The sequence below is a fragment of the Wasmannia auropunctata genome, unplaced genomic scaffold (genome assembly GCF_000956235.1).
Source record: "Wasmannia auropunctata unplaced genomic scaffold, wasmannia.A_1.0 LD335176.1, whole genome shotgun sequence".
Taxonomy (NCBI): Eukaryota; Metazoa; Arthropoda; class Insecta; order Hymenoptera; family Formicidae; genus Wasmannia; species Wasmannia auropunctata.
The window spans coordinates 12,501-27,917 of record NW_012027714.1 but is presented as its reverse complement, the minus strand read 5'-3'; the positions used below and the strand labels follow the sequence as shown (position 1 = coordinate 27,917).

The window sequence follows — 15,417 nt, the reverse complement described above, 5'->3', positions numbered from 1 at the left end:
GGGGGGGGGAGGAGAGGCAAAGGCGAGTTTCGATGAAGGAGAACCGCCGATGCAGCCTGTCGGTCGGGAGACGGTCGAATCTTTACTGCGTGTTGTACATACTCTAAATATATATATATATATATAAATATAAATAAAGATATATATATATTACAAATATAAATATATATTATAAATATAACGGTACGAGATCGCGAATAAGAAAAACAAAAAAAAGAAAAGAACGGTATTATATATTCTACGTCGGAGGCACTTGGCTTGCAACTCGTGAATGCCGATCGAGTGACACACTTATATCCGCGCTTGCACTCCAATTGCCGGGTCGACCTGTCGTTATCCGTGAAACTTTTTCAGGGTGAAAGATATTATCGAGAAGGGGGGGGGGGGGTATCGAGAGAAAATGTGAGATTTACTTAACGGGAGTTGATAGAACTTGTTTGAAAAAAAAAAGAGACGAAAGGACGACGCGCGCGCGCGCACATGGGGGAAGACGTAACGAAAGGGCGCGGATTATTAACGGATAAATAATTTTGTCAGTATTTTGGAGCTGATATGACCGACGTCACTTCTCTTTATTCTTCTTTTTCTTCTCTCTCTCTCTCTCTCTCTCTCTCTCTCTCTCTCTCTCTGCCGCGTTCTACATCCGAAAGAGTACAAGCCATGTCCTTATGACTCGCATAGTAAAATGCGAGGGAAATGCGTTCGGTTATACAGGTCATTTATCCCTCCGCCTTTCTCGCATCGCCCTATACACGGTCATAAGCTCGTCTTTTTATGTTTCCCCTTCCCGCATACTATCTGTACTTTTCAAGAATATATATGGCAAAAGTTTCGTCCGCTATTTCTCCATTCCTCAAAGTTCCAGCGATATTGGAAGCGGAGGGAGGAAAGTGTCGTAAGATACATACTGCGGAAGGGAGGAGAGAATGACGTCGGTTGTTGTGCTTGCGAGTTACTGACAGACCGCGCGGTGATCCTCGTTCGCGGGGCCGGCCAACCCGTTACTCGCGCGCCGTCACACACAGAGGCTGTCTCGCGTCAGTTTTCATCCCGAATATATCGATTTGTTAGTATATATAATATATAATATATAGTATAAATATATATGTGTATAATTTATGCATTATATATGTATAATCACGGTAATATATATTATGTATACTAATGTCAGTATGTTAAATATATGTAATAGAGCCTAAAAAGAAAAATAAATTAATTAATTAATAAACGGGGAAAGGGGAAAAATCGTGCGTTTACCTAAAAAAAAAAACAAAGAAAAAAGAAAAAAAGAAACATGATAGGAGGCAGATAACGCGGCGTTTCTGTATATCCTCTCACGCGCATCGCGACGATCTTGTTGCAGCGAGTGCGAACACAAGAGCAACGTTTTAGGGCCACCCGAATTTTTTATATACATAGTAATGCATGTGGTCACATCCGATTTTTAAATGTTTTACAATACTCCGTAATACAGGCGAGAAGTAGTCGTCGTTCCCCTCGGGAAAAGGGAACGGCACCGAGGAGAGAACAACGGATCGAAAACGGATAAACGTTCAATTTTCCGTCTTAGGATAGGTATAATTCTCACTATCGAAGAATGAAACGCGCGAGCAAACGGCTATTATCGAGACTCTTTCTCGGACTCGGGGCTCTATCGGGGAACTTTTATTAATTGAAAGTCGCTCTCGGCACACACAAACACTCTCAAGCGTATAGTAACAGCGAATCGATATAATTGAAGACTATAAGGTAAACAAATTATTGAGAGAATATCCTTGTAGAAGAGCAAAACAAAGATTTTCCGCGAAGACTATCGTAACAATCTTATCGGATTTTTTTCTAAAGCTTCCGCGAATTCACTGAACTTAAGTATTAAAAAAAAATAAATTGATTTACGTTTCATTGCAGCTTAATCTAAAAAGACAGGAAAGAGAGGCTGAATAATTTATTCTTTTATCTAATTTTTATTTTGTGTCTGCGAATTCTTCCGGTTTTTATCTGTAAATTATCGGTTTGATGCAGTCGCTGTTGCTATACCTAAGGCTACCGTGAGAAATGAATTTCAATGAAATCCGCAAGATTAGATAAGGTCGAACATAAGGCCGGAAGTAGCAAGAACAACGTCGAAGATCACTGCCAAAAAAAAAAACCGCTACATACCGCTAGAACTTTTTTGTCATATTTACGAAATGCCATAAGAGAAAATATCGCGTACAGTCTTTATCTTAAATATAAGTTTACGAACACTAACATGTTTCTACTCTCGGTAAGAACGACAACTTGAATCGCGAGACACCCACTTTCCGCTTTCATAAATTTTATCGGTGTTTACAGAGTGCGTGAGCACGCAAGTATCGTCGTAGACTGCGAATCCATTCCGATATTGCGCTGTTTATCTCGATTTATTCCGATCGCGGCGAGATTGTTAAACACGATTACGTCGTTGTACTATGAAAAAGAGAAAGGAGACGGTGAAATGATTTATTTACGCGAAACCCACTTGCGTACAAACCTCCCTATATAATAAGTTTTAATACGTTTTATCGATATTAATACGTTTACATTGCGTAATTCTTATAATTAATTAATTTTAATGTAACCTACTTTTGTATATCTACTTTTGATGTGTACGACTTAAATCTCGATGATCATGCTTTCAAGATTTATATATATATATAGGTGCATATATACGAACGTGTATATATACAGTACATACGAAAATGTGCAAATGTAACGCGTATATACACACACATACACACACCCATTTGCGTTCGATCGCGTTTTTCTTTTTCGTTGCCCTGTGACAACTGGAGATTGAATGAACATTTGTAAAATTCGTAATATTATCGAAAGGATGACATACGTTATTAAGGAGCATGATCGTTGGCCATACAATGGGGTATATATATACTATATATATTATATTATATAGATATATTTATGTTAAAACATAAGTCTATAGAGGTAAGATGATGAACGCGATGGCGGCGCCGATTCGCGCCGGATTCGCGAAATATATTATATAAATACCTGCAATTGGTGTTCTCTTCTCTTTTGAAGCATTTCTAGGAGCTAATTAAATGCCGCGCGCGATCGAAAATCGCGGTCACGACCGCCGCGAGGAAAATTGCGTCTGCGCGACATCGTTATCTCGTCATTTCCGATTTAAGGGCCCAATCGAAGCGGCGCCGTTGGCGATCGGTTTCAGGAACAGTCCAGAGATCGCTGACTCTCTAATTAAGCAGGCAGAAGAAAAAACGGTTTAAAAAAACGACGTTATGCCAGTCGCGATTGAGGGAATGAGGGCTAGCCACGCCGCGACCGCGCGAGAAGCGAATAAACATTTTGTATCTCTACCTGTAGATACAATGCGATAGGCGAGAAAAGTATATCTAAGGATTCAAATGAAATTAATATATAGAGAGCTGTATGTATAATTAATTATAAGTTCATTCGTCGCTATGATATTATACTTAGATATATCGTATGATTTTTGAAATAAAACATTTGTTTTAAATATACGTATAAATGTTGAGAGATGTGTCGTCCTACCATTACTTTAGTTAAACTTATTTAGTATTTTTAGTATTTTAATAAACTTTTTATTGTAACTTTTTGGAATTTTAAATAAAGCAAAATAGATTCTTTCACAAGCTAAAATAGCTTGATAATTAATCTTTAAACTATAAATTGCGACGTTAATAATGCTTTTTTTTAAATCTACATCTATCTTTTATATTTAATGAATGCGAAGAGATTTATTTATAATATTATAAGTTAAGAGATGTTCGAGATGACATATGTAGTCATAACATTCAATTGCAGCTATTTAAAGAAAAAGACTGCATCTGAATCATGCTGACTGATTGAATCATGCGTTAAGGAGTTGATGGCTCATGTCACATTATTGACAATGATGTCTTTTAGCTAGATAAGAAAAGTGAAGATAAATTTTTTATCTGTGATAACCTTCCAATTGATTCAAATATAAGACTTTACGGTTTTAAAGCATAAATTCCTCGAATTAGTTACGTATAAAGTCTTTCTACTTTTAATGTCTTTAGTTAGTAAATTCTTTAATCGTAAAAAATAATTAAAAAAAATATTAATTATGTGTTATGCAAAATAAAATAATATTGAATTCGATTGTATTCGATTGATGATAGCTATATAACAATTAATAGCTATATACACAATTTTAAATACTATACTCGACAATATTAATCTTGGAAACAAGCACATAACTTAACTAACAATGAACATCTCTAAAAATTATTCATTTAAGTTTTTACAAATTTTTAATCGAGTTAGATCATCAGATATAAAATTATAGTTAGCATGCACGCTAACTATAATTTTATATCTGGTTTCTCTTAATGTTTTTATTAGGAAAGAATTTCGTATATTTAATTATCCAATTAAAACAAAACTTGTCCTTGATATTTTCAGGTCGTTCGTCTACCAGGAATCTCGGGGAGTCGTGAGTATATCGAAATTATACGATACGTTTACATATCCAAAATCTACACATTATCGCACTCTCGCTTATAATATCTACACTCGCATCCGGCATCAACTAATACTTCATTCTTCGTAGTGCTTTAATTTTTAATTAATAGCCGTGTGACGCGATTCAGGGACGAAGTAAGATCTCTCTTCGTCGCTCTTTTCCGTCACTCGACGAATTGTCGTTCCGTAGACTTTTGCCAAGCATGCACATTTTCAGAGACTTCGCGGACCCAGCGACGGGCGTTAGTCTTCTTCACCTCGGCAAATCGAAAACTACGGCCGATGTCGTTAGAAAAAGGCAAGCAGCAGCTTTTTCTTATTTTTATTCGTCTCGCAATGTCGGATGTGTCCGTCGACGCGCTCGCTTTTCTTACTCGTCGGACAGAATTGGATTAAATTGCCCGGAAAGGCGGCGGCCAACAAAGTATTGTTCGCCGCCCGTTTTCTGCGCAATTTGATCAAACTGGGAACTGTTCCTCGTCTCATCGTGTTACCGGCAAAAATAAATCCTACGTGACAATAGATTAAAACCTCTTATTAGCTCACGAACCGAAAGAAGCAGTACGAGAGGATTAATCAATTTCGTTGCAGTTATTAATACACGTCGCGGGAATAAGTCCGGTATTATTTTTCATTTTTGATATCACAATTAAAAAATCACTGCGCACTTGGTACAAATTAAAATTGTTAAGAATATAAAAAAAAGGTTGATTGGAAAATCTATTGCAGATCCCTTACAACGCTGAATGCCGGCTGCACAGACGGCCTGCATTATAATTATAAGCGATCTGAATATAACGTGACCTAATTCCCGCGTATCAATGAGATAAACAAAAACAAAAAAATGAGGTTAAATTAGCGCAGAATGTTGCTGGGCGAACTTTTGCGTGTCGTGCTTTACGCAATCGCGTGTGTTACTGCGAAACATAATCAGGCAATTAAAACTCGAAATCAGGCCGATTTCCCCTATTCCATGCAGCCGCGATAAGAAAATCTTTTTATTGTGTGACCCACTTTTGCTTTTATAATTCTATCTCGTTGCATGTGAAGGTCGTAAGAAGAAGATGTAAAATGCTAAATCGAAACGACACAACGTTATCCGTAATGGAATAGAGGATTCTTTCATTCGCAAAGATCTTGGCGCTTCCTACATACGATCTCGCGACGTTTATCGTTTGCAAAAATCTGGAAAAACACGCTGACACACTTGTCACTCAAATTACAACTAATTACTATCGTCGCGCACGTTTTTTTTTTCCTCGATGACGCAAGTTCACAGTTCGTGAGTCCCCCGAGTAAGAAAACAACAAATATGGTAGCAGTAACTTTGTTGCTCATACGTACGAGATTTCCAACAAGTCGGGTTACTTATATAAAAAGGCGTAAAGAAAATGAAAAAGAAAATATACATGTGTGCAAAAAAAAAAGATGATATGACGCGCCAGCAAGGCGGCTGCTGTGCTACGCAGTATCTATCTTTAGCAAAAAGACGATAATTTGGTTGGCAAGGAAACAGAACGTAGAAAGAAAACGCCGCTCGTGGTGCAGCGCGTGGCATGTAGTCGCTGTGCTTATGACATGCGAATCCCGGTCCCCTTCCCCTGCATTTTTCTAGTGGATCGCATTTATAATGATCAAGGCCGCTTGCACACGATATTTTCCCTTTTTGTAATCTCGAGCGTGAGAACTAGACATTTGTGTGTGCGTGCTTCGTCCAATTTGTATGTGCGTGCAGCTTTGTCCCAGTGTTTTTGTCACAAATTTATGTAGTATAATCTGTGTTAATCCGCGGCGCTTATATGTTGTAACTCTCTCGGAAGTAAAATCTCCTGAATGCATCTAAACGACTAACGCTACGCTAAGTCACAATTAATTTTTTAATGTGCCGTTAAGTTTCATTGGATAATCAATTGCATCACGCGCGCGTGCGACGCGCGCGGAGAAATGGTGTCTATTATCACATCGTTCGCCACGTTACGTGACGCTTTCTAAAAACTTCACTTAATGTTTACAATTCCCGTTCGCGTGTGAGAGAGAGAGAGATTCGCGCGAGTCATAATCTAAAGTATCTAACGCGGCGTATCTTTTTCATGAATCGAAGGAAAAAAATCATTTGATAAAGTAGCACGTTTCTCTTAAGCACTTTACAATGCGTTCATTTTTTTCAATGATTTTAATCGTCGTTCCAATTACGGATTCGCATTTGTATACCACGCAAGAAGAAACAAAGCAGAGCAAATTGCAGAGCAAAAAAAAAATTAAAGAAGATCTGTTGCAATAACTTAACTAATCGGTCGTACTTGACACGAAGATACGGGTTAATCACATACATATCATGTACAATTTATGCATGTATATGATAACTATAGGAAAAAAACATTCTGAACGGTACATTTATTAATCTCATATGTTTATTAATTTCATCCGCTAAACTAAAAAAAAAATAGACACGATACGCACACGCGCATATACACACATACACACGCAATAATTTTGTATAACATTGGGATTAATAACTATTCGACGCAAAACGAAAGACCTATATTAATATCCTCTGTGATATCGAAAAGTTAACACTATAAGCGCTGCGTATAAGTATTTGACGTTTTGTTTTCTCGTGAAATTATTGTCGCGTGATCATGTCGGCGGGACGTGTGTCGTAATATTGGAAGGGGCATCTGAATTCTCTCTTCATTATACGTATTATGTACTTAGAAGTGACACAGAAAGCGCCGGCAGATATTCCCGATCGGAGGTCGACGGAGCGTCGTCCCGAGGACAACGGAGACCGAGGATCAATCTGTCCCGACTCTTCGGAAGGAACAAAGATAAAGTGTCCGGCGCCGATACGGACACCATGAAGACCGTCGTTACCGTCGACGACGAGAAGGTAATTACGCCGTTTTTCACGTGGATGACTTATTCATTATCCTTCACTTTTTCTTATTACCCCCTGTTATTGCCCCCTATTATTATTTCATTTCTTAAGTGAATTCGATGTCTTTACGATGCTATACGTTAAAAGAAAATTAAAAAAGTTATATATTAATAGTTAATTACCGTAATTAGCAAGGCAAAATAAACTTTTGCGTAGCCAAAATCTTCTACGTTAATTATAACAATATTAAATGCTGAAAATTAAATTATGAGCAATTATGTCAAACTTTTTTTGTGTAAAATTTTGAAAAAAAATTTTAAATTATTTAAGAAATATCTAATCGAAAATAATTTAATTAGAAAGGAGATAACGTGTCTGTTTTGTGTTATAATTTATAAATCTAAATGTCACGGTCTTGCCTGTACATACAATAAATATATACACGAATATACGGTAGATTATTATAATGATTTTATTAAACACTTTTTTGTTTTATCTGAAGTAAAAAAATTATATATCTTTATGTAAAAATCATTTTTCTGTTTTATTTGAAAACATTCTGTCTTGATATAAATATAAAGTTGTCACATTAAATTAATGTGACAACATTAATTGTCTTGCTTGAGTATAAAGAGAACTTATTATTGAATCTAATTCTTCTACAGAATAATCACTTTAACGTAAATGTATGTCATTATGTATACGCGCAATTAAAATTCTATTTTCCTCTCGTGAGCTCGTCTATCAACTTTATCATGTATAATTTGAAAAAAAAAATATATACAGCTTCCAACCGTTGAGCCGGCCGCGCAGGAAGGCAGAACGAATCCTCCGACAGGCGAGGGTGGAATAGTGTACGCGGAATTGGATCTTACGCAACAGCAGCAAGGTGTCGCACCTCGCCGAGTTAACGAGGACAAAACGGAGTACGCTGAAATCTTGTACACGAAACCAGAAACCGAGGAAGCAGCCGACAACAAGGACAAATAAATTGCGTCTCCGTAAAAGCGATAAAAAATTAGAAGACGATCGTGTGGCGTATCCCCTTTTTACGTTCTAGAACAACGTCTCATTTTTCCGCAAAATCAATGTTTTTCTACCGAGAGAGCGAAAAAAAATAAATAAAATGGAGAGACAATTTTTGAAACCTGAAAAATATTTCGAGGCGTTACTCATTACTGATTTTCCGGTTGCATTTATCACGATCGTTTACGCGTTCGCATATACACGAAAAAGTGGACACGGTCGGCGTTCCTCAAAACCCCGCGATTACATGTCTCCGTACGTGTGATAATTTGTTGTACGGTATTAGGTAATTTTACGCATCGGTGCTCCGATTTGTTCTTCGATCGCCACGCGTCCGTCGCGATACGATCGTTATCGAAAATTCGGGAGCAAGGAGAGAATCTTTAATCTAACTGGAACTACCGAGAAGATCGTGACACATTGCGACGCGCGATTGCTCTATAAATTCGTAACGCATCTCAAAATAGATAAAAAATGCAAATGACATTACTTTACTGCTAAAAATAAGTAACGTCATTCTTTCGTAATTTGCATTTTTTAAATTTTATTTTATTGGTGAGAATTTTATGGAAGGTATGATCTTGGCCGTCCAATCATTTCTAATTTTGAGTTAGCTGAACAATTTCACTTGAAATTTTTCTATCGTTGGAACCTTGTTATATTAACTAATTGTTTTTGAAAAAACTATGAGAGTACCACATACCTCTTCCTTTTTTTTGAAAATTTTTCATTTAAATATATATGACTATCGCGACTTTATCCTAATTGTCGTGCTTAAACGTACTTAAATATTATCGTTAATGCTGTTATTGTCCACTTAAATAATGCATAAGCGTAATGATAATAATCGTATCGCGTACAAGCTTAAAAGTCGTTTGGACCACTTAATTTAATCACTTAAATAAAATTTGGAAATTTAGGAATGTCCTAAAAATATAACATGAAAAAAAGGAAATTAACATGGAAAGACATTTATCATCAAAGTGAAGCTGCAGAAACGACTATTAAGCGAAGTCATTTTTATATTGCAAAGTTTAATGTGCTTAAAAATTTTATATACATATATATATATATATATATCTTTTTTAGGCCATTATTTTTTTTTAATTGAATATACACGACAAATCTTTGCTAATAAATTATATGATTATTATGTATTACAATCTTACATTATTTGTAATTTATAAGTGTGTATCACTTTTTACAAGAATTTAGGTTTAACATATTATTATATTAAACTAATGACCTAATTAAACTAATCGATAAATATATAAATCTAGGCATAAGTCAATTATAAATTTCGTTAGTTCGATTGTATTCTGGGTATAAAACCTACGATTATGTCGATTCAAGCGTCTTTCGCCGTCCAGTACTAATCTTTGGTTAATTTTTTTTACGCATTTATTTTAATATAAACAGATGTAAGCGTAAAATAAATGTGAATAAATTGTATGAAATTTCAAGTTTGCATTTACTTCTCTCTTTTTCTTTTATTTATTAAAATCTTTCGTAAAAACCTGAGTTTTTTTTATTAAATCTTTCATAATTTTTCTAACTTTCCTAATTCTAAAATAATTATTTTTATTTCGAAAAAATGTGACAAATGACAATTTAATTTCTTTAATTATGTATATAGTATTCTTTCTGTTGAAAATGATTTAGAAATCGGTAAAGAGCTAGCTTATTGCAATAATAAAATATAATGAAATGTAAATTGATGAGGATAAATTGCGATTTATCGTTCTTGTAAAAATTATAAATTTCTAATATTGTTAATAATTATTCAATAACGGTTTTATGCTTTAATCACTTATTAATTTTATATATGTACGTATAAAATTGCGTGTCATCTAATGCATATATTATACATAATTCCTACAAACATAAATTGAATATCAGGTGTTAATTTATGCGCGGTAGTGCTAATTTATGTATAAAAAGATAATAGTTTCGTAATAGATGGAAATGTCCTAGAAATGTTTTTCCTCTATTTATTGACTCCTTAATCAAGTTTTTCCCATGCAGGTGTTATTTTCATGAGTAAAAATCACAAGAACCTCGGTAGATTTCCAAACGGATCGATCTTGCATAATGCTGATATCTAACCGCATGAGATCGCAATCAAACGTATTTTGCCCTCCATCATCATGCCGTCGTTGCGTCAGTAAGAAGAAAAACGTCTTTAATATCTATTTATGCTTCTAATCGACTTCTGGAAGAATCCTCGTTCTTCAATCACTTTCAATCCTCGTTCTTCGATTACCAAGATTCCAACGTCGCTTTCGATTCTCATTTTACGTCATACGTTTTGCGTCGTTCTATTCTTTATATAGGTCTCCGGCGTGCTCTCGACTCTGACTTCTTGTCTGCAGCGATCTGAGGACGTGCGGTTCTCTCGTTTTTTTGGATAAACGATGCCGATAACTACAATAGATCTTCCGCGACGCCCCTGCTGCGACTCTATTCCGGACGGAGGCTCGTCGCTGACGAATCTCTCTGCTTTGAATAATGGTCGCCCGTGGTAATCGAGGCCGTAACGGTAATTCGCGTCTCGTGCAGATCGGTCGGAGAATCGGTCGACAAGCTATCTTTCGTCTCGATGGAGTCCACGCGTGGCATGGGACTTTTCCGGGAACGCGCTTGGCCGAGATTCAGACGCCACTTGGTGCTCTTGAGCGCGTTGTCGGCAGTTTCGGGACTCAGCGCGGGTCCCGCGCGACGAAGCTCTAGACTCTCCAGCCGGGGATCTCTGATACTAAGACCCTCGGCGAGGCGCCGTTGATACTGCCGGTAAGAATCCTCGTCGGGCACCGTGACCGCTCCGGGAACGAGCCCGCCGGGATCTTCAATCTTTCCTGGAGCTATCTGCAGCGACCTCGATAGGATCGTCCTCCCCTTGGTACAGAGATCCGCGTCGACGTCCTCGCGATCGAACGCGAGGCTCAACGGCGTGACGCGTACGCCGAGTCTCTGATTGGTGTTGAACATCTTCGTGATCGCGTATATCAGAACGTTCGTGTTTCTGCAACGTAGAACGTAGATCGCACCGCGATTCCTCCTGAACAGCGGCGGGCCGATCCAGCAGGGATCGGCGATGTAATAAGCGTCTTTGGCCGCCAGCGCGGCCAGAGCGATCCCGTTGCACTCGATGATAACGTTGCGCGCCTCCTCGAAGGCCAGCATCAGCGCGTCGGTTAACGTTAGTCTGTTCCGTTCGCCATACAGAACCCCGTACACGCTCGTGCCGAAATCCACGTTCCACGAGTGCGGGAATATCTTGAAGGAGGTCTGCAGGCCGAACCTGTTCTCGGGCTTCGAGCATTGCATCAGACTCTTCAGGCTCTCCGTGTAGTAGGAGTCTCCGCAGATCACGGCCGAGTCCAGGACGGCCGGGCTCCATTGCGAGGGACGGCAGAGATTCTGCATGGCGAAGACGGCCACGCATATGGCGACGCGATTCTTCCCGGCACGCTCGCCGAACTGACGATCGTACGCGCCGATCGTGCCCCAGACGGAGTAGATCAGACCGATCACCTCGATCGCGTAGTTCTTCCAGAATCGCCGATCGATCTTCGACAGGTCCGTCCTGCAGTCGCTGAGCTTCGTCCTCTTACGCGATCTCATGATCGAATGCGTGAAGTTCCAATAGTAGTCCAGGTAGAGCCACATTGGATCTTCCTGAAACTTCTCGGATGGCAGCACGTCAATGGAATTCACATGAATTCGGTGGATGAAGAATCCAGTCGAGCCTTCGGACTGTTTGAGGCACATGTGCTTCACCATGTGAGGCACGGAGGAGAAGATGCACAGACAGGCGTTGCCGTTAGCGGAAGTCTTTCTGCCTCCCGCGTCGCATTGATAAGGATCCAGATAGTAATAACAGTTGGTCGCTCTCGAGTACCAAAAACCGTAGCAGCAGTTAGTAAAGTGCAGTATACCGCTCGTATGCATGTTAAAGTAGTGTTTCAGGTGCTGTTTCACCTAAATCAACCATTATAATAACAATGTACAATACAATAATATTGAAAAATTAAAACTATCTATTGAGAGTTAAATTACTAGCTTCGATTAATTAATTTAGTTAAATTAATTTAGTTAATTTAATTTTAGTTTTCTAAAATTTAGTTAAATTACTAGTTAATTCTAAAATTTAGTTAAATTACTAAATTCTAAATGCAATCTCAATTTTTAGGACCGATTATAATAAATAAATGTAAATATAATAAATAAAAATGAGTAGAATAATTTCAAAAATCTGCTTTGTTAATGTTTAATAAACGATAGTCAATAATAGATTTGAAATCTAAACTATTTATTTATTTATTAGACAAATAATTTATAATAAATACATATAAATAAATAAAAATTAATAATTTTAAAAATATACTTTATTAATATTAAATATAAATAAAATAGGGAACAAAACAAGAAATCGAAGATATAAAAAAAATAAAAATATAAGATTATTTTTAAAAATTCTTATATTAAATTCTTTTAATAAATAGAGCTATGATAGGATACATTAAAATACACAATTAGTAGAAAGAAAATTACAAAATAAAAAAAAATAAATGATGTCAGATAAAATTATAAAAAATAAAATCGGAGCATTAATTCAATTTTTATAAAAGAAATAAGAAGACAGAGGAAGGATAATTTTCTTTCTCTTGTCTTTGGCGCTTACTTGTACGTAAAAATCATTTCTGCCGTTCTGAGAATTTATCGTCAACACGACCAAAGGTGATGCGCAGTCACGAAGAACAAAGAGCCTGTTCATCAGCGGAACATTGCGCAAGACATGTTCCGTGTGAAATTTCGGCTCGGCGAAATCTCTGTACAAGCCCTCTGCCACTTCGAGAACCCTGTCGATCATGCTCGGAAGTGGAGACTGAACGATATCTCTCGTTATGATGACAGCCAGTAACGCGACGAAGTAGCAGCGTTTTACCCGCGGCTCTTTCATACTGTCGCGATCGCGAAGAGCTACCGTTCCGAGAACGAAGATCGATTTCGGTGCTAGGCTGATCGGCTTGAAGATCGCTTCGACGTCATAAGAATCCGGAAGCTCTTTCCGGTAAATCTCTATTGGAGACGCCGTCGTTATCATCGGCTCGTGAAGACCGTCCACGTCTCTGTAATCCGGTGCCATTTCTTGAGCGTAGGATATGGTTACCATCTTCGCGGAGAATGGAATCGGATGCGGCGAGTCGATCAGCTTGATGATCAGCTTGAGAAAATCGCTCAGGTTGCTGGTCATGATCATTCTAAATCTCTTCGTTCCCGTAACCGTCCACCAGGCGAAGTGATTCCTGCCGCGCTTGATGACACCCACGTGAGTATAACGGCTGAGGATGATCCCGCCGGTGAAAATCTGCGCCTCGAATATCTTCTCGAGCGTATTCGCGAGATTCAACCCCTTGGTGTACAGGGTCCCGTAGTGCGGCGGCGTGAACGCCACCCGGAACGTGTAGTTCGCTATCTCGAATTCCGGCAGCACCCCGTCGATCATACCGTTCGTGGAGGTGTCCTCGTTCACCAGCGCGCTGTCGAGGGCGTAATCGACGGCGGCCTCGATCAAGCCGTGGACGGTGCGCTCCGACCAAGAGGCGGGATCGTGAATCAACGACCAAGCCATGACGCAGAGATCGATGGGGATCGCGATGGATGAGTAATGACGAAATATCCTCTCGTCGGCTGGTACTCGCTTCATCGTCGCCACTTCCCGCACGTCCTTCGACGGCGTCGCGAACGGTGCCAACGCCGGCGTCGTAATGTCGTTCTCCAAGACGGTCGTCTCGAGCATCGAGGCCTCGTAGTGCCGCATCGGCGTGAAACCGACGGCCGCGGCGTCACGATGCGGATCCAACTCCGGATCCGGAGTGACCCACTCGACCAATTCGATCAGAGGCACTTTCGTCTCGACTGTCGGCGTTGTCACGTCCCATTTTTCTACGCTACGAATCGATTCTTCCATCGGCACCTCTACCTTCGCGCGACGCTTGACGGCATTCTTTCGTTTCTTTTTTTCCATCATGCGAACGATTAACATGGTGTAAAGACGGAAAGGTTTTCGCACGGTTTCGCCGGCGTTTTCTTTAATCCTCTCGACCGTGGACTGCAAATCGCGGAATCTCATGAGGCAGCAGTACCCCTCCTCGTTGGCCCTCCCCCTCTTGTCGCAAGGATAAGGATCGAAGAGATAGTATCTGTTGTCCGCCATCCAAATTGCGTAGGTGCAATTTGCCAACGTTAATATGCAAGTTTGATTCTTCCTTAGGAATTTACCGACGATCACATCAAGCTCGTCGGACGGCGCGCTCGTAGGATCGATGCGAACGATTTCTCTCAGAAGAACGTCGAAACTTATGCCAAAGACAATTATCTCGTCAAGTACTATAAATCCGTCGTATGACACTTTGCCAATTTTTTGATAGAATTTATTGGTTTGAAGGATCAATAGGTCCAGAGTTTGATCGGAAAAACGATCTACGTCCAGCGCGATTTTTGCCAAAATACATAATAAACCCGCGAGATAGCAAGGCTTGAAGTCGGCAAATTCAATTCTCGCGCGATCCGACAGGCTGAGGTTGCCTCGCAGTATCTCCACGTCTCCATCTACGGCCTTAAAGCAATGCTCAGATAAATTGCGTGGTAAATAATTCACTTATCAAGTTTTCAATTATATAAACGCCGACGGGGAAAGACAGATATTAGTTTATGAAACACTCGACACATCACACACACACACACACACACACACACGCACACGCACACGCACACGCACACGCACACGCACACACACACACACACACACACACACATATATATATAATATAATATATATAATATATATATATAATATCAAATGATATATGTTTGCATATTATTAGATATAATAACACAGCAATTCTAACAAATTAAATATTATGGTATAAAGTATTACTTGGAAACCAATAACTTTCGGTGAAGGAAGTTCTATTTTTGTATCGATGTCTTTCGCGCTA

At 38.9% G+C, this 15,417-nt stretch overlaps 2 protein-coding genes across 2 annotated transcripts in view; one reads left to right on the top strand and one right to left on the bottom strand.

Annotated features, from left to right (window-relative positions):
• LOC105457661 (fasciclin-3) overlaps nt 1-8,496 on the top strand; it is a 27,936-nt gene extending 19,440 nt beyond the window's left edge. Inside the window, exons 8-11 of the mRNA XM_011702458.1 lie at nt 4,450-4,480; nt 4,727-4,807; nt 7,225-7,399; nt 8,174-8,496. Coding sequence (XP_011700760.1) covers nt 4,450-4,480; nt 4,727-4,807; nt 7,225-7,399; nt 8,174-8,377 — 491 coding nt within the window. The 3' untranslated portion in view covers nt 8,378-8,496. The remainder of the gene's footprint in view (nt 1-4,449; nt 4,481-4,726; nt 4,808-7,224; nt 7,400-8,173) is intronic.
• A 1,739-nt stretch (nt 8,497-10,235) lies between these two features.
• LOC105457658 overlaps nt 10,236-15,417 on the bottom strand; it is a 10,086-nt gene continuing 4,904 nt past the window's right edge. Inside the window, exons 6-8 of the mRNA XM_011702455.1 lie at nt 15,357-15,417; nt 13,098-15,035; nt 10,236-12,394 (exon numbers count right to left, since the gene is read on the bottom strand). The exon at nt 15,357-15,417 is cut by the window's right edge and continues 50 nt beyond it. Coding sequence (XP_011700757.1) covers nt 10,874-12,394; nt 13,098-15,035; nt 15,357-15,417 — 3,520 coding nt within the window. The 3' untranslated portion in view covers nt 10,236-10,873. The remainder of the gene's footprint in view (nt 12,395-13,097; nt 15,036-15,356) is intronic.